General features: G+C 42.9%; 1 protein-coding gene across 4 annotated transcripts in view; it reads right to left on the bottom strand.

The window, feature by feature from the left end:
* The window catches only part of LOC147029241 (polycystin-1-like protein 1), a 176,891-nt gene that overhangs the window by 78,973 nt on the left and 76,000 nt on the right, over positions 1–21,918 (bottom strand). For all 4 annotated transcript variants that reach the window (XM_085876418.1, XM_085876417.1, XM_085876414.1 and 1 more), the window contains 6 exons: positions 20,482–20,565; positions 18,149–18,356; positions 15,280–15,386; positions 10,606–10,822; positions 10,327–10,497; positions 742–864 (listed from right to left, as the gene is read on the bottom strand). In XM_085876418.1, the coding sequence (XP_085732544.1) occupies positions 742–864; positions 10,327–10,497; positions 10,606–10,822; positions 15,280–15,386; positions 18,149–18,356; positions 20,482–20,565 (910 nt within the window). The remainder of the gene's footprint in view (positions 1–741; positions 865–10,326; positions 10,498–10,605; positions 10,823–15,279; positions 15,387–18,148; positions 18,357–20,481; positions 20,566–21,918) is intronic.

Raw genomic sequence — 21,918 nt, 5'->3', positions numbered from 1 at the left:
TGTCTGCTTTAACAGATGTCAAAACTTGTGAAAGGGTGAAAATGTTTGAAAACACTGCATTAATTGCGATGTTGGAGAAAATAGAGCATTTAGAGTGACTTGTGAAAGCGTGAATTAAATATGGAAGCATTGAATTAAACACATTGAAAATGCCGGCTACATTTATAACAAATAATAATAATGATGATAATAATAATCATCATAATAAGAGTAATAATTTCTGAAAAAGCAATGCTAAATACACACAAGAGATGTCGATCTCCAAACCAAGAGAGAAACAGTGAGTCTTGTTTTAGCATTTCCCCCTTGAAAATATCGGACTCCAACTTATTCCTTAAGTCCAAACACTGCACATGTTATTTCACAGTCTGGGTAACACTGTTCTTGGCAATAACACCAGGAAATGACTCTGGTGATCTCGCCAAAGTTTCAGGGAACAGGTTTAGGTCAGGAATTTGGCACAATGGCCACAGTGCAAAGGACACTGTGGTGTCTTTAACATCCACCAGCAAATGTTAATGCACAGGTGACTGGCTTAAAATCCCTCTGAAGGAAGGTGCACTCATTAATACAATGAGTTGCTTGTGAAACACCAAGTGGACAGTTTAGAGTTGAGTTGTTAATGAAACCCAGACGAGACAGTTCAATGACGATAATGGTACCTCTGCGCTTAACTGCCAGTTCCCAAATGCATTCTGCGGTGGAAATTTGTATTACACACTGTGTGTGCCGCAGTGAAACCTTATTGCTGCAGCTGAATGCAAAGGTGAGGATGGCGATGACAGGCAGGGCCAGAAGGCTGCATTCCAAGCCAAGAAACAGTGTGTCCAAGGAGACAGACACCAGTCCCAATTCAACTTCATACTGTCAGAAGCACACAACATTCCCATTGTTCATGTTTCAGGCAAGCATCGGTTTATAAATAAACTGTTTATAATTTGTAAAATAAAAACAAACCTCAAAAGACTCAAAATTCCAAAGTGGGTCCAAATATTTTTATGACTCTGCTCTCGATCTATCCTAATAAAAGGTAATGTGTGCGTGCGTGTGTGTCCTCCATAACTACAAAACCATAAAACCGAGCAGTCTGAAACATTGCATACATATCAAGAAAACTGCAAGGAAGTGCAGGAGTGAAAATTGGATGTTTAGGTTAATTAAAACACCCCTTTTGAAGAGAATTAATGGCATTATTAATTATATCCATCATCAGGTGATCTTCGGCCACCGAGCTGTCTGGGGTCTCAAGGCATTTCCTGGGTAACGTCGCTGGGGTCTGAAGCCTCCATGTTTTTTGGCCTGCTCAACCCTACCTCGACTTGGAACAGGCCGCAACTTGAAATTGCCATTCATCATAGCTATGAATCGCTTTAAAAAGCCTGGTGTTGGCTTAGTGTTTAGAGTGGTGCCTTGGGATCCTCGGGGTCCTGAGTTCGAGCCCCGGTGGCCACTGAATTATCAGGGGGGTTGATTCAGCCTGTCATCCTTCTGAGGTAGGCAAAATGAGCACCAGTATACTGGTAATTATCCCTGCGTGTCAAAAGTGACTAAAGGGTTGGCGTCAGGAAGGGTATCTGGCTGTAAAAAAACATTGCCCCAAGAAAGGGTACCATGATTGGAGCCCGCAAAAAAGCTGACCCCTGCTCAGGGAAAAAGGCTTTAAAATGGTGTGATGATTATAGCTATGAATCGCTGGGTACATTGTAATGCTTATAAACGCCCGGAGACGTCAGCATTCATTGTTTTATTTCATTTCCACACATGCGATCACCACGAGTATCTCTTAAATTAAGAAGAATGACAAAATTTAATCTCCACAATCGAACTTACAAGCAGTTCCGAATCCTATAAAAGTGTTCATTTGTCCAATTCGGACATATGTGACATTTCGGGCGTCTCCGGGCGGTGGATGTTGAATATGACGGTTCGGTGATTGCCAATTGCGTGCCAAGGGAGCCGTTTCTTATCGACCGTTTCATTGGAGTGCTTGCTTGAATGCTTAAGTCACTTGGCAAGCGCTCTCCAAGCTGTTTGGTTGTTCGTTTCGAGAAAAAAGCACACGTGCTTTAATCACATCGATTAAACGTATGTTTCTGCCTTTGTTGAGACCCGTGGTGCCGTGCAGTGGGTTCCTCGTCCACTGAAAATGTGCAATTTTCTTTTGCAGGACATCTTTTTGTTTAACCTTTTTGTGTGATTTCTGATTGTTATTCACCTTCTCACTTCGACATCGAATACACTTTTCTTTTTTTTTTTAAAGGTCCATCTGAACAGGTGTTCGCCATGTTTGTTCTTGCTGTGAAGGGATAGAGTATAGATCGACACTTTGTGTTCTGTGGCTTGATACATTGTTGAATTGAATTTCGCTGATTACCCACTTTAAATCCTCTTTCAATGAACAGTTTCAAGGTAAATCTTTGTGTTTGTCGTTTATATTTACTTGATGTGTATGTATATTGTTATGGATTTCAGAATCCAGTCTGATGAATGCATCCACACATCCAGGTCCTCAGACAGTTATTTCCTTAAATGCATGTTCAGATTAGCCCCATCCCCAAGTCTAATGGGCCCAATACATTGAGAAGGGTAAAGAATAGATCCCCTCTCTTATGGGAAGCTTTATCTCTTGACGACAGACACATTCATGCAGGGCGTTTCTTTCACAGACACCGACACCCGCCTTTTTCAAGCAACGTTGACACACATTTCTTTCACGGACGCCGAGACCCACCCTTTGTTTCGATCGGTGTTTGACACCCGCACCACAGACATGGCCTCGTAAGCCATGGGTTGTCACTGTAATTGTGCACATGTGGGGTGGGGTGAACTTTGGGGGACTCTGTTCCCACCGAGACGGGCCGCCTATATAAAAAAGAGGGGGAGGTCCGTTCTTGGCGTGTGTGTGCGCGTGTGGGTGTGAGCAGCGCCGACAATGAGTGAGGCACGGGTCAGTCACCAACGAGTGAGGCATGGGTAAGTCACCAACGGGTGAGGAATGGGTCAGTCACAAGTGAGGCACAGGTCAGTCACCAACAAGTGAGGCACGGGTAAGTCACCAACGGGTGAGGAACGGGTCAGTCAGCAACGAGTGAGGCACGGGTCAGTCACGAGTGAGGCACGGGTCAGTCACCAACGGACCGTGTGGGTCACTGGACGTCACCAGTTTTGTGAAGTATGAGGAGCTGCCCATGTCGCAGCACCAGGGTTTAAACCCGCAACAGACGATATCGGTGCCACCAGAGGTCGACTGGGGTTCAAGGTTGTTGGCGAGTGGGTGCACGGCAAGGCTGGGTGCTGGCGACGGACAAGACACGCACACACGTTCCAGGACGTTTTTATTTGATGTATGACTTCTATTTGGTGAGCGAGATGATTCTTCACGCATCCCCCCCCCCCCACAAAATGATCTGCTGGGTACCCCTTGTCTGTGTTTAGTGGTTAAATAAGTCAATCCCCGATAAGCATCTGCTCTCTGAATCTTTCCTATAACTCCGATTCATTGTGCCTGATTAATTATTTCTTTGCTTGCGATCATTTCGATTCATTTGGAGTTATTTATTTTTACCTCACGAAAATAAAAAGTTCCTTTTATTTATTTATTTTATTGTTAATAAATTCTTTGTTGACGTTCCAACCTGTCTGTGCTTGTCCTTTCCTTCTGGGCATTGACCCAGCATTGTCCGAACCTAGATAGACTGGGAGGTAATTACCACACAAGTTGACCAATAAGTCGGCATGCACCAGCGATTAAAACTGTCGGCCACCCTAATTAAGATCTAATCAAGATAAGATTGGTGCTTTGCCGAGGGCGCGCTCCCCGTTTAGGTAACCACAGGATCTCTAGTTAAACGGCATAATTAGACGGTGGACACCAGAACTCGTGGTTAACTGGGTGGCGTTCGTGGTTCTAAAGCAACCCACCATATCACGAAGTTAATTGTGAGCGGTGGTCCCAGGTCTGGCTCTTCATAGGACAAACGGGGATTAAACCCCCTGAGTGACAAGCTGGTGTTTCGGTTACCATGGCTGCAACAATATAAACTGGTTACTCCAATGGCAATTGGCACCGGTGTGTGTGTGTGTGTGTGTGTGTGTGTGTGTGTGTGTGTGTGTGTGTGTGTGTGTGTGTGTGTGTGTGTGTGTGTGTGTGTGTGTGTGTGTGTGTGTGTGTGTGTGTGTGTGTTATTGGTTGTTGATCGTTGGTTGTTATCTCCATAAAGGGGTTCCAGAAAGTGGAATGAAGCTATCACACATCTCAAAATATCCACCTCCTTATGAGAAAGAGAGAAAGAGAGAAAGAGAGAAAGAGAGAAAGAGAGAAAGAGAGAAAGAGAGAAAGAGTGTGTGTGTGTGTGTGTGTGTGTGTGTGTGTGTGTGTGTGTGTGTGTGTGTGTGTGTGTGTGTGTGTGTGTGTGTGTGTGTGTGTGTGTGTGTGTGTGTGTGTGTGTGTGTGTGTGTGTGTGTGTAATGGAGTTGGAATCCTCCCAAAGCAGGCTCAAAGCATCCACCTTCATTCCGGTAAGGGATCACGAGTGTGGGCGGGCTCCCCCCTCCATCTCTCTTTCTGTCTGTCTGTCTCTCTCCACCCCCCTCCCTCTTTCTGTCTGTCTCTCCCCCCACCACCCCCCATCTCTCTTTCTGTCTGTCTCTCTCCAACCCCTCTCCCTTTCTGTCTGTCTCTCTCCCCCACCCCACCCCGCTCTCTCTTTGTCTGTTTCTCCCCCCCACCTCTCTTTCTGTCTGTCCCTCTCTCCCCCTCTAACCATGTCTCTAACAGCTTGGACTCTCCCCCCTCTCTCTTTCTGTCCTCTCTGTCTCTCCCTCCCACAGTGTAAAGCAACATTTCGTGAGGCATTGCTCTCCCCACCTCCACCCCCATTCCTCGCTCTTCTCTCCTTCCCAGCTTCCCCTTCTTCACCCACTCCTTCCTTCCGCTACCTTCTCTCCCTGCCCTTCCCTTCCCTCCGTCCTCTCTGGCTCCCATCTCTCCCTCCCCTCCTCTCTCTTTCTCAACCCCTTTCCCCTTCACAGCCCCATCAGCGAAGCAACAGGTGGTCTTTGCTGGTATTTAAATAAAAGAAGCCACAGGTAACATCATGTGTTTGCAAATGAGTAGCAATTATGAGAACCCTCAGGGTCTATTATCTGATAAACTCACAAGATATTGTTGAGATATTGGTTGTCCATGAACCATCACCATTCTCCATAGACAACAAACATCTCAACGATGTGGGGCTTGTTAGCATTGGCTTGGTGTCAGCTTGACAGTTTATGGTAAAATGGTAATATCACATCACGCGATATCAAGATCAAAGTTACAGCATCAGACATGTGTTACATTATTAATGTACAAACTCTTGTGAAAAAAATGATGTATAACTTCACAGCTCTGTCTTTTGTTCCTCTTTACTTCCTTTTGTTGAACGACCTTTCTATCGCTGTTCAATGTCACTCTTTCCTCTGGAGTTTCATGCAGTCTCTGTCACCACACCCCCTCCCCCCATCCCTTTCCACAATCTTTCACACTCCAATTAATCCGACATAACCAACCAATTCACTTAAACACAACTATGCTTCCTCAATGAGTAGCATTGTATTATACACATGGTCGCTGGAGGATGATTCAGAACTGCAGGGTCTACGAGAGTGCTCAGTTCCTCAATACCGATCACAGGTTTGTGGTTGAGCAACTCTGAAGTTGCAGCTTAAATCCAGGAGAATGGAACCATCCCAATATAGGCTGGATGTTGGCAGGCTCAAGGATGAGGGGGTAACCGAGGAGTTTGCAAGAATGAGTTGAGTGAGAATCTGGGGGGGTCTGGATGTTTCAGGGGATCCTGAAGAGTTGTGGAGTGCCTTTAAGACTACCATCCTTGATGTTGCCAATGTTTGTCTTGGAACCCAATGTCAGGCGAAAAGGAACTTTGTCTATTGAGCAAAGTCATAGGGCCAGGCTTATTGGCAGAACTAAGCTGTTCAGGGAGCTGAGGCGTAAAACTGTACAATCATTGAGGGTGGACAAGGAGACCTGTGTGTGAGGAATTTGCGAAGGGGTAGAGCATCACCCGTGGTCAAGTGATTCTCATCCTGATTACAGTGGAAGCCATGCATTGCGTTCCTCCAAGCCCATCCCTCGGTGTACTGCAGTTAGAGTGAAGGGTGGTGGGCTCTTGACAGAGGAGTTGAAAGTGAAGGTCAATGAGTTGTCAATTTGAGCAGCTGTACCAGATTGACCCACCAAATGTGGGGATGGATGTCAGGGATGTCACTGACCACAATGTCAGGGATGTTGCTGACCCACAATCAAATGTGGACCGCCTTCGTTTGTGGAAACGCAGGCTGTGGTGAACCAGTTTGAAGGGGGAAAAGCTCCTGGGATCTGTGGCATCCATGTGGAACTTCTCAAGGCTGGTGGAAATGCTGTACTTGCGTCATTGCATGCAGTTCTGTGTTCTGTTTGGAGCACAGGCATCATCTCAACTGACTGAAAGAGGAGCCTTGTCTCTCTCGGGAAAGGGAAGGGTGATCGCCTGAACTGCAACAACTACCGAGGGGTGACGCTGATCTCAGTAACGGGCATGGACTTTACTTGCATAATTATTGATAGGGTTCGCCACCAACTGCTTGATCACCAGTGCCCAGAGCATCAGGCTTTACACCAAAGAGGTCAACAATTGACCATATCCTTGCTCTTCAGATCCTCACCAAATGCAGGTGAGAGTTACAGCAGGGGGTGCTCGCAGCTTACTTTGATCTCCACAAAGCATTTGATTCGGTGAAATGGGATGCCCCGTGCAGGATTATTGGTCTTCGTGAGGTGCTACCAAGACTGATCGATCTGATGTCTGAACTCTACTCTGGTACTGAGAGTGCTGTGAGATGTGGTGGTACCATCTCTGACTTATTTCCAGAGGTGTGTACTGTCCCCCACACTTTTTACCACTTGTGAAGACTGGATTGTGGGGAGGATTGAGGAGAGATCAAGCTGTGATGCATTATTTGGGTATGTAAAGATTTCTGATCTTGATTTCATTGATGATGCAATCATCTTTGTGGAGACTAATCTGGACATCATGATGGGGTTCCTCCAGACGCTGAATTAGGAGTCGGAGCCGTTGGCATTACGGTTAACCTCGGTCAAAACTGAAATCCAGGCTTTCACTGACATTTTGGATGATTCTATCTTATCTGTACCTGTTTATTACGAGAATGTTGAGGTCACAGAGAGTTTCACTTACGTTGGCAGTGATATTCATGTCTCTGCATGTTGTGCACCAGAAGTCGATAGATGTCTGGGTCAGGCCTGGGGAGTCATGGATTCACAGCATCATGAGATGTGGTGCTGTTAGTACCTATGCAGGACGACAGTCTGTCTTTAAGTCCTTAGTGCTTCCAGTCTTGCTTTACGGATGTGAAACTTGGACTCTGACCAAGGATCTGAGAAAAAGACTTAATGCCTTCAATACCAGGTCTCTTTGGAGATTCCTTGGCTATCACTGGTCAAACTTTTGTGTCCAACGATCGTTTGCCGAGAGACTCAAATGACATTTGTTACCTGCGTATTCCGTGAGCGTCAGCTGCAGCTGTATGAACATACGGCCCGTTTTCCGGATGCTGACCTGCTCACCAGATTCTCTCAGCGAGGGCACCTCCTGAGTGGAGAAGGCCAACGGGCCAGCCATATGCATTGTGGTTGCAGCAGGTTTATCAGCATCTCAAGGAGATGAGAATGAGTCAAGCATCTGCCTGGGGGATGGCGAGACTGAAGCCCCTGGAGTACTGGCAGAAATTGGATGTGGCACAAACTCCCATACCTAACCTGACGTTTCCTGCCCCTTTCACTCCTCATTACCTGTTCATTCATTCCTTTCCATATTGTGTCCAACTGTTCTCCCACTGCCACACTGTCAGGTTGTTGCCTTTTACGAACACTTACCTCACTCTCCTGTGAGCCTTGATCTTGTTAAAAAGAAAAACAAGATGGAGAAAACATAATTACATTTAAAGAATCCCAAATAAATAATAATAACAATAATAAATAGCCCCAAGTGGGCTGACAGTTATCTCTTGAGGTTGTAGTTCTGACCGAGATTCGAACCAACACCAACTCTCTCGCATGGTACTGAAAGCTCGAGATCCAGATTTGGGGAAACCCCCCTGATCCAAATTTCAAAAGCCTAATACTGAGCGATCCTGCGGACCATTGAGGAGAAGGCCTGTATCGGGTTTCAGAGCAATCGATTAGTAAATAAGGGACAAGAAGGGATCCAAAGTTTCAGGGGGTACTCCCCACCCACCCCCCTCCCCAGGAGCCTCCATAATCCATTTATCAAAATTATCGAAGTCCCAGAGATTGTGTCAGCTACTTTATTGTATTAATGTGTCAAGTTTCAGAAGAATCAGTTGGACGATAAGGGAGGAGTAGCAAAAATAGGGATCGGAAGTTTTGAGGTGTAACCCTCCATGGGAGCCTTCATTATCCGAAATCGAAAAATTGAAGCCTGGGCGATTGTGCAGGCTCCTGTCTTGTATTCATGTCAAGTTTCAGAACAATCAGCCGGGTGATCAGGGAGGAGCAGCAAAAATAGCAAAAAGTTAACGAACGACCGGACGGACTGACAGAAGGAAATCACGACCCATTTTATAAGTTCATCTCTTTGAGAATAAAGATGAGATGATGTAAAAATGAATAACGAAATATTAAATGTAAATCGGGCCTCCCTCACATATCACGCCTATTCTGTCCAAATCAAAACATTTTGGAAATCTGTGTGCATACAATATAATTAACAAGACAGTTCATAGAATACGTTACCCCACACCATGTTCAAATGAATCCTTCAAATGAAATAAAATGATTTTTAAAGATCATTAAATAAAAATTCCATTCGTTCAGCACTATTGAAACAATCTTTAACACCACACTTATTTAACATGTCCAAGTCCTGCTAAACATTCGGGTTTTGTAATTGACAAGAAGGTGATTTGTGTTCTCCAGTGCTCAAGTATATAATTCAATTTATATAAAACAAAGATTTTAAAAGTCGAACAAATAAATAAATTCCGGAATTTACCGCAATTGATGCAGTGTCTATTACACCAACTTATTCGACACAGTACATTAGTTATCTGTGCCTGTAGTTTGTGTCCTTTTATGACATCGATAAAAGCAATAAGTTTCCTGTTTGGAACGATTATACATTTTGTTTGACTGCCAGACAGGTAGAGAGAGTAAAAATATTATCTCACTCCTCTCCGCATACGTGCATCGGCACGAATTATGAGCCAAAGTATTGTTAAACTACAGGTTTGTTTTCCAATTCGTGTTCAAATTATAACATTAAATCAAAACCAAGTTGTTCCTCAATCATAAACTGACATTTGTAGACAGACGGACAGACATGAATCAATTGCTTAACCCTGCTTTTCCCTTATTGTGCGCAGGGTAATGAAAAAAACATGGTACACATCTTATTTTTCAAAACCTTAACCATCTGAAAATTGGACATTATTAGCCAAGCCCTCACAGATTTTAATATACATTATGATTAACAAACATAATACTCATTCATGCACCCTTCCCCCCAAACCCCTGCCCTCCCCCACAGCTGGCAGGATGGCCTCGAGGTGTCCACACTCACCTTTTAGCTGTCCAGCCTGGATTTGAATCCCGACTCAACTAATTAACTGTCATCCTGGTGTTTCACAGGCAGGGTGATTCATGAAAATGTGCCATCTCTTGGATGGACGTTAAACTGGTATGCCATCTGCCGGCATTCGTTGGTGGATGTCAAAGATCCCAAGGTGTCCTTTGTGAAGAGTAGGCAAGTCATTTTCAGCACCATGAACAAATGACAAATCCTGCTCTAACCAACAGGGGCCACTGCATCAGCAGCACTGCCATTCTTGCCCCTGCAAGAACTGATGCTGACCCACAGCCATGTCCTGCATACAAACGATGATGACGCCTCCACCTACCCCCCCCCCCCTCTTATCTCGCGTGTGGAATCATGATCCTAAGTCTGTTGTCTCGTATTAATCCTTCCAGTCCTTGAAGTCTGCTATCCACCGCCATTGAAGGATGTCTCCAATTTCTCCCTCGGAGCTGTCTATACTGGTTGTACACCATGTCCACATTGCAACATTGTTGACCCATACTCTATGAATCCATACATTCTTGTCTTCCTGCTTTCCCTTCACCACCAAAGTCAACATACAAAGTGACTTAAAAATAATAAACCTGAATGCTGTCTGAAAAAAAATTAAAAATAATTTGATCCCAACATGAAATATCAACTCCCAGGTGTCGGTGTAATCATTTTATACCTTATCTTCCTGGGAAGCCACAATGACAGTTGCAACAGCAGACTGAGAAGCCAATAAGCAGAGCCAGAGAGCGAGGCGCTGACAACAGGTAAGCACTCCAGTTCCAACATGGGTCCAAGCCCAGCTGCACAAATGCCAATGGGCAAGGCCTGTTAGGATGGTTCTTGACAGCTGAAAACAGTGACAACAAAAAGTATTTCATACATTAAAAATAAACAATATTGAATTACTTAAATCTTTACCATAATCTGCATCACATTAAACAATATAGTCAAGCACCTCCATAGGACCGAGCTCTGCTGAAGAAGCCGGTAGATGTCTATCAACGCGAGCATCACCATGCTCCGTGGACAACCAACACGTCGCAGGGAAAACCCAGGTTCTACGTTGCTTCAAGTCACGCACCGTGAGCTGGCTCACAAACCAACTGGGAGAGTGACCTTTATTGTTGTGCCACAGATGCAACTTGCAGATTGGACCCAAGCAATGCTGAGAGCTGCATGCAAAAGGCAGCATGTGAGGCCCAATAAAAAAAGATCCAACTTTCACACATATCGGTTCAGAAATTGAAGACTATATTTTCTTTTCAAAATCCTTCAATCATTTTTGTTTTCTTCCCCAAATCCTTCAATCATTAGCTTGTCTGGAATTAGAATTCCAGGTAAGTTATTGTCATTGTGCACCGTCCGCCCGTCTTCGATTTTGACTTCTCCGGCCAAACCGGCTGAAATTTGGCAGCAATGTTCTGCTCCGAACAGGTAATGGGGATTGCTAAGCTAGTTCCAGTCACGTGACTTGAAGTAGGTCAAAATGGCAGACTTGGTAAATTCCTTCAGAAATCTTCTTCTCCAGACCCACCAGTCGGAATGCCACCAAATTTGGGTTACAATATTAGGCTGGGGCACAGACAAGCCACAGGTCCAGTGGTCCTATATTTTTTGTTTTCTTTTCAAAATCCTTCAATCTTGGCAAAGGATTTTGAAGAGCCTCCGGCCTCACCCCCCCCCCCCCACTCTGTCTGAGATATGTCCCCATATCCCCCCCTCCATATTTCCGCAGGGCGCTCAAGGTCCACTAGCAACTCCCTTCTGGTAAAACTACCAGAATCAAGAATCACTGCTCACCTTCACTCTTTCATTTCTCTTTTTTCCTGCCTTTGGAACAAACTCCCACTCTTTTCAATCCCACTCTTCCCTCCAGGTCTTTAAAACAGCTGTTCAACATAATCTCTTTTCTGCCCCCATCCAAAGCCACGATCTTTTCTACCCGTTAAGCCACCCCAAACCTACCTCCTTCAAAGTCCCTGCTTTCCTTCTTGAAAGTTCCCTGTCATGTAAGGTCCTTTAAGTCCCTGTGGTGTCCATCTTGTTTACCGTGTTCCCCACTCCATCCCTCTCCCTTCCACAGATCTCATGTCTCTGTTCTCGTCTGTTTTGTCCTTCCCTCTCCTGCCCCCTTGTTGTGCATGGTGCATTTGCTCTCTTATGAGCGTTGACAATGTATACAACAAAAAAAAGAAGTTATCTCAATGTTCATATTTGACTTTTTCTCAAAAAGAGGCCTAACATCTCCCTTCCATGCTTTACGGCTTTGTTTGGTCACCTGATAGGATGAATAAAAAAAAACAGTATCATGGGTCGAAGTGGTGACCTGCCCAGCAGTGTAATGCTCGCCAAAAAAACTGCTGAGGCAGAACTGACGGATAGCATAGACCAAAGGGAATGTTTCTGCCTCGGCCGAGCAAAGCGAGGTCGTTTATTCCCGATACATGAAACACCCTGCAACCGGCCATGCCTACAGAAAATTTCTTTTGGAAAGCCAGCCACGTTTTCCATCCAATCATCAAGTAAATTTATTCAAACATTCTCATTGGGTACTCGCTCTTATGTTGAACATTTTATGTCAATCGCTCAAGCGGTCGTGGAGAAAACAAATTTAAAAGGGAATAAAGGTGAAACAGTGAGGTCCTTGGCAGACGTTCCACAACAAGGTCAAGGATGGTTGTGGACACCTATTATGATGAATAATAATAATAAATAAATAAACAGATCTGTTACTTTGTGGCCAACTTGTGCATGGGTCATATTCAGGACAGGAAAAGCAGGAAATACAAGTATCAGTGTAATGCTTCATATCACTCAGTTCCCTCCACTTATTCAAGGCTTGCGTTATTGTTCATCTAACGGCAAACTCTGCTTCTGCTGATCCCTCTATCAGGTCTCCATGGTAACAGAAACTTTTAACCTTTTCTAAATTAAATTCTGAGCTCATGAGTCTTTTTCTTTGTTCTTCGTGTTTTTGTTGAAATGATGTGATTACCAGATTTCCAGTGATACGTCTCTCGTGATACCATCTATAACTGTCTACATCAAATTTAATTACTCCAAACTCCCTTTACATGTGTTGAACATGGTCATTCTCTGCTTTCTTTCCTACCTTCTTCATAACTCACCATGAACCTTTGTTTTTATTAATGTTTACGACACAAGTAAACATTTCTTCTCCACTCCATTTTTCAAGTTTTAACGATATATTTTGTTTTCACATTCATCATTCAACATGAAATGATCGTCGTAATGCAATAACGACCATGGGAATCACAACTTTTCATTCTTTGTTCATTCTTCCACCACAATTAAATCAGGAGAGGAGTTAAAATTCATGCATGATGTAATCCTACCTTGACTTTAAACATTCCAATTCATCCAAAGTTGATCTTTACCATCGGATTGATTTGTCTACACAAGGAGAAATCAGAAAGTAAAGGAAATTTTCTTATTAAAATTTATTCAGAAAATTCCCTTCACTTTTTGATTTACCATCGATCATACACGTTCTCTCGGTTCAGGACAACATGATAATTAGACAACTGATCGCGATACTCAACCATACACTTTCTATAGGTTCATGAAAACATTATTATGAAACAACTGATCTTGATCCTCAATCGTACACTTTTTGTTGGTTCATGAAAACATGATTATTAAACAACTGATCTTGATACTCAATCATACACTTTCTATCGGTTCATGAAAACATCTTATATATTATTTCCGAGTTTGTGGTTTCGTGTCGCGCTATCTTCGACTTTGTTCTGCGCTCGAGTAACGTGATATTCGGCTTACATTATCTCAAAGACCATACGAGGTGCATGGTACAAAAAAACGGAAATAAAATGGTTCTGAAACAGTGAAATCGTATTCGACTTACTGCATTAAAGTAAAATTACTACTGATACTCTGCATCAGTTCCTTTCTCAAACACACCCACCCCAACATGTCGCGCAGAGCGCGGGTTATGCCAGTGATTATGAAACAACTGATCTTGATCCTCAATCATACACTTTCTGTCGGTTCATGAAAACATGATTATGAAACAACTGATCTTGATACTCAATCATACACCTTCTGTTGGTTCATGAAAACATGATTATTAAACAACTGATCGTGATCCTCAATCATACACTTTCTATCGGTTCATGAAAACATGATTATTAAACAACTGATCACGATACTCAATCATACACTTTCTATCGGTTCATGAAAACATGATTGTTAAACAACTGATCTTGATCCTCAATCATACACTTTATAGAGGTTCATGAAAACATGATTATTAAACAACTGATATTGATACTCAATCATACACTTTCTATAGGTTCATGAAAACATGATTATTGAACAAATTATTGCGATACTCAACCATACACTTTCTATAGGTTCATGAAAACATGATTATTAAACAAATGATCGCGATACTCAACCATACACTTTCTATAGGTTCATGAAAACATGATTATTAAACAACTGATCTCGATACTCAATCATACACTTTCTATAGGTTCATGAAAACATGATTATTAAACAACTGATCTCGATACTCAATCATACACTTTCTATAGGTTCATGAAAACATGATTATTAAACAACTGATCACGATACTCAACCATACACTTTCTATAGGTTCATGAAAACATGATTATTAAACAACTGATCTCGATACTCAATCATACACTTTCTATAGGTTCATGAAAACATGATTATTAAACACATGATCTCGATTCTCAATCATACACTTTCTATCGGTTCATGAAAACATGATTATTAAACAACTGATCTCGATACTCGATCGTGTGTTTTTTGTTTTGAGTTTGTTTGTTTTTGAATTTGTTTGTTTTTGAATTTGTTTGAGGCATTTCCTTTTTCCTTTCTTTCAATTTGCAATATCGATATCTCCAACTACCAAACAACGATGAATGAAACATTCTACATTGGCTGTTACTTTCACATTGCTAATCCTTCTTTTGCAAAAGCTTTGAACCAAAAGATAGTCAATCTGACTGCAATTCCGCTTATAAAAGTCACAAGTTGTTATTTTCTTTTCTTGAAGTTGGTATGGAGGACACATCTGCCACTTCTGCCATTTCTAACGTTGCTTTTTTCTCCTGACTCACTCAAGTCCCCAAATCCAAGTCCACCAACGGACTGTTTTCTGGTCACCATGTCTGTTCAAATCTCCACCAATATAATCACTTCTTGTTCCTCTCAGATTATTACTTGAACCAAATCTTTGAGTTCATCTCAAAATGGTCTTCGTTCTTGATCTCCGCTTCGACTTGCTTCAAGTGTACACATGCTTACAATACCTAAAAGTGTTTCTCCCACAATAATTTCCATTGTTATTGCTCTATTACTGAATTTCTTTACCTCCATCAACAACAACCACCAAACTTAGGGGATTTGAACCCTGGATCCCAGCGTTGAGCTCAAATCTAAATGGCAATGCGAAACAGGCAAACCCAACTTTTGTTTGTCTTCACACAAATACAGCGAGAGCACAGCACGAGGATTTTCACTTCAAGATCTCCACACGGTGATCCAGATTTGGGGTATTGCAGCACATCCAGCATATGACAATGGCATCAAGTTGATTGACATTTGTTGAGGGAAGCACCTGAAGATGAAGGTGTGTTGAGAGCCACGCTGATGCAACACTTGATCCTGACTCCACAAATCCTGCACTTCTGAAACTCCATCCTCCCCATGCAGGACAATGCTCACCTATGAGGACACATAGAGGCTGTCCAATCAGAGAGGGCTATAGATATCAAGTTGAAATAAAGAAATAACCAATAACTTTGGTCAATTGAGGAAATAAAAATTACATGAGAACTTGAAATTAAAAATAATCCACCCCAAACCTCAATCACAACCTGGTTCTTGAAACAAAACTTAAAAAATGAAAATAGAGGGGGCCCTTGGGTGAGCTTTATTGACTTACCTTCAGACTCCAACCTGCGAAGAATTCAACCGACACGAAAGAAGGTTAGCCACTCGAGCAAGCAACTTGTTGTATAAAATGTTTCTGAAAATGATTACAAATCTCCAACGATAAGTGTTTTAATCACAGACATTTTGACGATATCATTATTTAATTCCAACAAACGTGCATGATTTCTCAATCGATTATATTTTATCCTTCACAACTCTGTGCAGAGATTTCCGACAAAGTTAGAACGCATTCACACGTTCACATTTCGAAGGCAGTCACCATAACGTACCATAAATGTGGTCCATGTTACACGACGTCTGTCTGATATCCATTAAATATGTGTAATCCTCAAAATGCAAGAACTGATCCAATATGATTCTGACACAGAATAACTTGTCAGCATGACAACATCAACAAACACCACATCCTTTGTTGAACTATACATCATTATATTCATGTTTTTACTTTTTTATACATCTTTTAAACTTAACCCTGTTAAGGCTGGAGTACACCAAGGCAGTATTCTGGGCCCAGTCTTTTTCCTGATCTTCATCAATGATCTCTGACTCTGGAAAATTCTCTTTATCTACTTGCTGAGGATTACATCTTCTGTTGTGAAATCCCCCATCCTTCAAATAGGTAGGCTGCTGCCTCTTCCCTCTCTTTACACCTTAAAAAAAAATTTAAAAAAAATCACAAACTGGTCAAACACTTGGAATATGTCTTTCAATCCTGACAAATCTTACACTCTCACTATCTCTCTCCAAACGGACCATCTGGCAACCACCACCCCCCCACCCCCAACTTATACTTTCTTAACAACCCTCTTGAGGAAATTTAGTCATTCAAACTCCTGGGTCTTACAATCAGCCATGATCATTCTTGAGCATACCACATTTCAAAGCTATCCAAAGACTGGACATCCTTCGTCATGCAAAGTCCTTCTTTGGCACACCTGAACTCTTATCCACTGACAAGGCCTTCATCTGTGGCTTGATGGAGTACTGCTCTCCCCTCTGGGCTAAGTCGATGAGCCTATTACTTCACCAATGCAGACAGGTCGGTGATCTCTCTTCTACCTCCTCTGCTCTTTCCATGTTGTGTCCCCCCCCCCCTTTGCAGGTTTCTGCAGGGCACACATGGTCTACCGTCAACCCCCTTCTGGCGAGAGTACCAAAATGCAGGATCACTGTTCATTTCCACTCATTTCTTCAACCTCATCATCCTCTTCAATCTCATTCTTCCCTCCAGGTCTTCAAGACAGCTGTCCACCACCATCGCAGATCATCCCCAATCCAGGACCATGATCTTTTCTATTCTCGTGAACCCCCTCCCATCCACCACCCTCCAACACCAACCAAGCCTTCTCCATTCCAAATTGCCAGTTTTCCCTCCTGAGAGTTTCCTTCTGTATCAATCTTGTCCACCCCATGCATCCTCTCCTTCCCCACATCCCTCCCCACGCCCATCATTTATCCGTCTCCCTCTATCTTGGCCTTCAGCTATGTTGTTGGTGTTTCTCCCCTCTTTGCTATTCTGTTTACCTGTTGCATCCTGATCCATTCAATGCACTCGGACTAGCTCTTCCCTGAGTCTCGACTTTGTACACACACACACACACACACACACACACACACACACACACACACACACACACACACACACACACACACACACACACACACACACACACATACACACACACACACACACACACACACACACAAAAACTAAAACAAAGAAGAGAAACATGACACAAAAGAAGAACAAAATGCCTGAAAAGTTTATGATTGTTCTTTGCAATTTTCAAAAGTACAATGCATCATCAAGTTCCTTTTTCATGCAAATATAATTAAACATGAGGTAACGTGAAGGTTAAGGCATAATTGACAACTTATTATCCCCACAATATATAATTTTTAAACGTGGGGATATTGTAATCAGCTCCATCCATCTGTCTGTCCATCCGTCATGCTATCTCCTCCTGAATGGTTGAGCAGAAATTCGCCAAACGTGGTAGTTATTACCACATGGCAATAATCATTTTGACCCCACCCCCTTAGGAGGGGTCAAAAGGTCAAACAGCAAACTATGCAATGACGGGCGCATTATAAATGAAACTTTATATGTGCAATCAACATTGGGGGATGCATGAAATATGCAACGATTTTTCGGATTTCACCTCCGGTTCATATCCCAGGGGGTGTGGACTTCAGGCGACAGGGGTCAAAACGGAGGGGGGGGAGATAAAATATTTTAACTCAAAATTTGATGTTGGGTCATTCTTGGTGGAACGTTTTGTTATCTTTCAATCTTACTTGAGTTGGCAAGCGTGGAGATTTGTGATGGTGTGCCATCGACTCTACTCTATTTTATCTTTGGATACTTTTACATCAACTTTGTTGAAATTGCTATGTTTACCAGATGCGGAATGCAGGAAACACCCATCCTCAATTTCGAAATTTCACTCAAAGCGTTGAAAGGAAGACATTCTCTGACATTCTTTTCACCAAAGCATCTCTATTATTTGTAGAATTATAAACCAACATGCCTTGGCGCTCGTTCCTGCATTTGGACGGCACCCAGTCTCCACTGTAACGGCATACAGTTCTTGAGAACGAGGATCTGATCCAGGCAGCAAGATGGATTTCCTGGCTTGTTTCCCACGGACGTCTGCTCGCCAAGAAGCAGTTCCACACACCAGTCCCAGGAGCAGCAACAGCAAGAGGATAGCCCCAGGAAGAAGGCGAGCATTGGGGCTAGATTCACACACATAAGAAAGCTTTCTTTGAGACCATTTCATCTTATTGAGCATTGATGTTTTTGACAGTGTACACTGGGCATGGGATGGGATGATAAGCTGGTGAATGGTCCTTCAACATTCGTTGCAGGTAAATATTAAAGATCTCTTGGCGTCTTTCACAAAAAGTGGGGATTCTCGACAGAACACAACTCTAATTATAAATCAATGCCTGAATGTGCAAGTGGCACAACTACATCTCAGTGATGATCAAGCAGTGAGCCAAATTAATGAATGAATCCTCGTCAAATATCTCAGCAATGATGCAAGCAGTGGACCAAATTAATGAATGAATCCTGGTCAAACATACATTGTAAAAAGAAAAAAAAAAATTAAATGGTGTTTTTCGATTACCAGAATAAGATCTACTGGAAGGAACTAAATGAAAAGTGGGATACGTTTGAACGTGGAACAAACAGAACAAAGAAACACATCCCTGGATGGCTTGTTAGTGTTACGATCTCAACGCTTGGCTTTTGATATTGGAAACCTCGGTTCAAATCCCAGTTACCATGTCTTGTCGACTCGTGTTCTTGGAATTAATTAGTAAGTACAGTTCAGCGGTTTACCAATGTCTTTGCACTACATGTGATTTGTGTAAAAGCTTCACCATGGAGCTTGAAATAAATGCAAAAAAAAAAAAACAAGAAAAGTAAATACATTCAAAACGACTTGAATAGAAAACGATGCTGACAAATCACCAACTACTCTCGTCATGGTGGAAAGAGGAAGATAAAAGAACTTTATTAAGCAGACTTAAAGTGTCCTCCACTCTGAGTCTGGAAGGTTGGTAGTTTGAACCCCGTCCGAGTCATACCAAAGACATTCAAATGGTATATGCTGCTTCCTTGCTTGATGCTAAGTATTTAGAAGGAGAAAGCAGAGATTAACAAGCATATATTGCCAACCATTGCACAGGCTTGATGAGTCTACTGGCGGCCTTCTGTGTTTGAGTTCCTTGTGAGGGAACTCATTATTATTATTATTATTATTATTATTATTATTATTATTACCAAAAGGAATCTTCCAATCGTAGTTAGGGTTGAAAGGGGTCGAAAGAGTTGAAAGGGCCTCATCTCTTCTTCTTCTTCTTCTCTTCACCTTGTAAGAGACAATGTCCAACGGTACCAAGCTTCTTCCCTGCCTCGACCACAATATTCCTTCACTTGCCCCTGTCCGCCGCCCTCTCTCTCCACTCTCCAACCACCCCCACCTTTATTGCTATCCCTCCTCACACAATCCTCTCATCTCAACCGTGGTCTACCTCTTTTCCTCCTTCCTTGCTCCCTCAATCTATCCACTCTCTTTGCCATTCTGTCTTCCTCCATTCCACACCAAGTGTCCAGTCCACAACAATCTTCTCCCTCAGTCAATCCATCCTCCTTCAATCCACCCTCTTCACACCCACAATCCTCCTGATCCAGTTTTTCTCACAGACCTGCAACCTCTGTTGTTGTCCTCTCTGTCAGTGCCACTGTTTTGAAACTGTAAAAGTAGGCTGTAAATGTGTAAGGGATGTAAAAGTGTCTAAAAGGATCTAAAGTGTTTTAGAAGGTCTAAGTGGTCTAAAGGGTCAAGGGTTCAAGTAGTCTAAAGATGTCCCAGTCCCTGCCACTGAAAACATGACAAAAAGTCTAAAGGGTATAAGGGTCCAAAAAGTGAAGGGATCTAAAGGTGTTCAAACTAACCCAAACGACGTTCAAACAATACGTAATTAAGAGACATATTAATGTGGGTTAGTGGTTGGACATACACTTCCTCCATTATATATAGACGAATAATTTTAAAACCTCAAACCAGGATGAAGGCTTGTTGAGGAAGGCCATCATTTCTGCAGGTTGAAGGCCTCCCTCCAACTAATGCTGAAGGGTGTTTAGCACACTTGCTAAGTGTGGGTGAGTGACAGTGAACAGGCATGGGAATTAGTCCAGGAAGAAAAAGAACAAGTCTTTAACCACTCGACCAAATAGCCACCTCCCAACGAAGTCTATTATCTGGTTTTATAATTGACTAATTTTGAGGCAAAGAAAAATAATAAGACCTCCAATTATCCTCCTTATGCCTAATTGCAGATCAACACCCACTTGAGGAACACTTCAACACGTGAGGAAGAGAAGGACAACACCACTGTGGAGACCATTGTTGAGAATGTAGCAGTTCTGTCACATCTGGGGAAGAGAAGACAATAATATGCGTTTAAACAAAGCACAGAGACCATTTGTGACAGGCATTTCCATGTTGATGTGTGGCAGGCATTTACTGTTGGTCAGGATGCACGCAGAAACAGTTGGTGTGGCACTTGCTTCCTGGTACCCACTATAGTGATGGGGTCTGATCTCGTGTGTGTGTGTGTGTGTGTGTGTGTGTGTGTGTGTGTGTGTGTGTGTGTGTGTGTGTGTGTGTGTGTGTGTGTGTGTGTGTGTGTGTGTGTGTGTGTGTGTGTGTGCGTGTGTGCGTGTTGAAGAATGGTCCACCGATTTCCAATGGACATAAAGCCCTGTGCAAGCATAGAGCTCTGTTTTTTGCAGATTATGCAGTTTTACCGTGTGAACATAATCCATGGCTGATGCTCACCATTACAGCCAGTATGTACGATTGGAATTTAAATGATGAATGTGGTCATCATTGGTGAGATATTTATATGGTATGCCAGCCTGATGAGGGCAAATAAGCCCAGAATCCAGATGGGTGGCTCCGTTTCATGTTTATCCAATGGTGATCATAAAATCTGTGGCTGTGAGACACGAGTCACTGAGCTGAAGCTTCCAGATCGGAGTCGACGTTTTGGTGTGTGCTTGCGCAGGACTTGATGTCCATTGAAAATTGAGGGAGTGCTCGTCACGCTCCAAACATTTCAATTTATCTGCCTGATCGCACTACGTGCCTTCTGGTTGATTAGTTTGCATTAGCCGCAGTCGAAGGTCTTTTGCACTCTGAAGCAGGTTCTCCTCAAGGATATGCCTGTACTTGGCTCCATTCATTGTTCCCTCTATCCTTGCAAGTCTCCCAATCCCTGCCACTGAAAAGCATCCCCATACCATGATGCTGCCACCACAATGCTTCACGGTAGGGATGGTGTTAGATGGGTGATGAGCTGTGTTCGGTTTCTGCCAAATGTAGCACTTTGCATTCAGGCCAATTAAGAGTTTAATTTTCATCTCATCAGACGACATAGTCTTTTGCCTCATGCTCTCAGTCTTTCACGTGCCTTTTTGCAAACTCGAGGCATGCTATCATGTGCCTTTTTCTCAGGAGTGGCTTCCGTATAGATATTCTCCCAATAAGCCAAGATTAGTGAAGTGCTACAGAGACTGTTGTCTTTGCGGCAGGTTCTCCGATCTCAGCCAAGGAACTCTGTAGTTCTGTCAGAGTGGTCATTAGGTTCTTGGTCACTTCACTGACCAAGGTCCTTCTTGCCCAGTTGCTCAGTTTGGTCGGACAGCCAGTTCTAGGAAGAGTCTGGATAGTTCGATATTCTTTCCATTTCCTAATGATGGAGCTCACTGTGCTCTTGGAAACTT

This window comes from Eptatretus burgeri, chromosome 4, assembly GCF_056783735.1.
Source record: "Eptatretus burgeri isolate ZD-2024b chromosome 4, Ebu_testis_v1, whole genome shotgun sequence".
NCBI lineage: Eukaryota > Metazoa > Chordata > Myxini > Myxiniformes > Myxinidae > Eptatretus > Eptatretus burgeri.
This window is presented reverse-complemented; position numbering and strand designations above follow the sequence as displayed.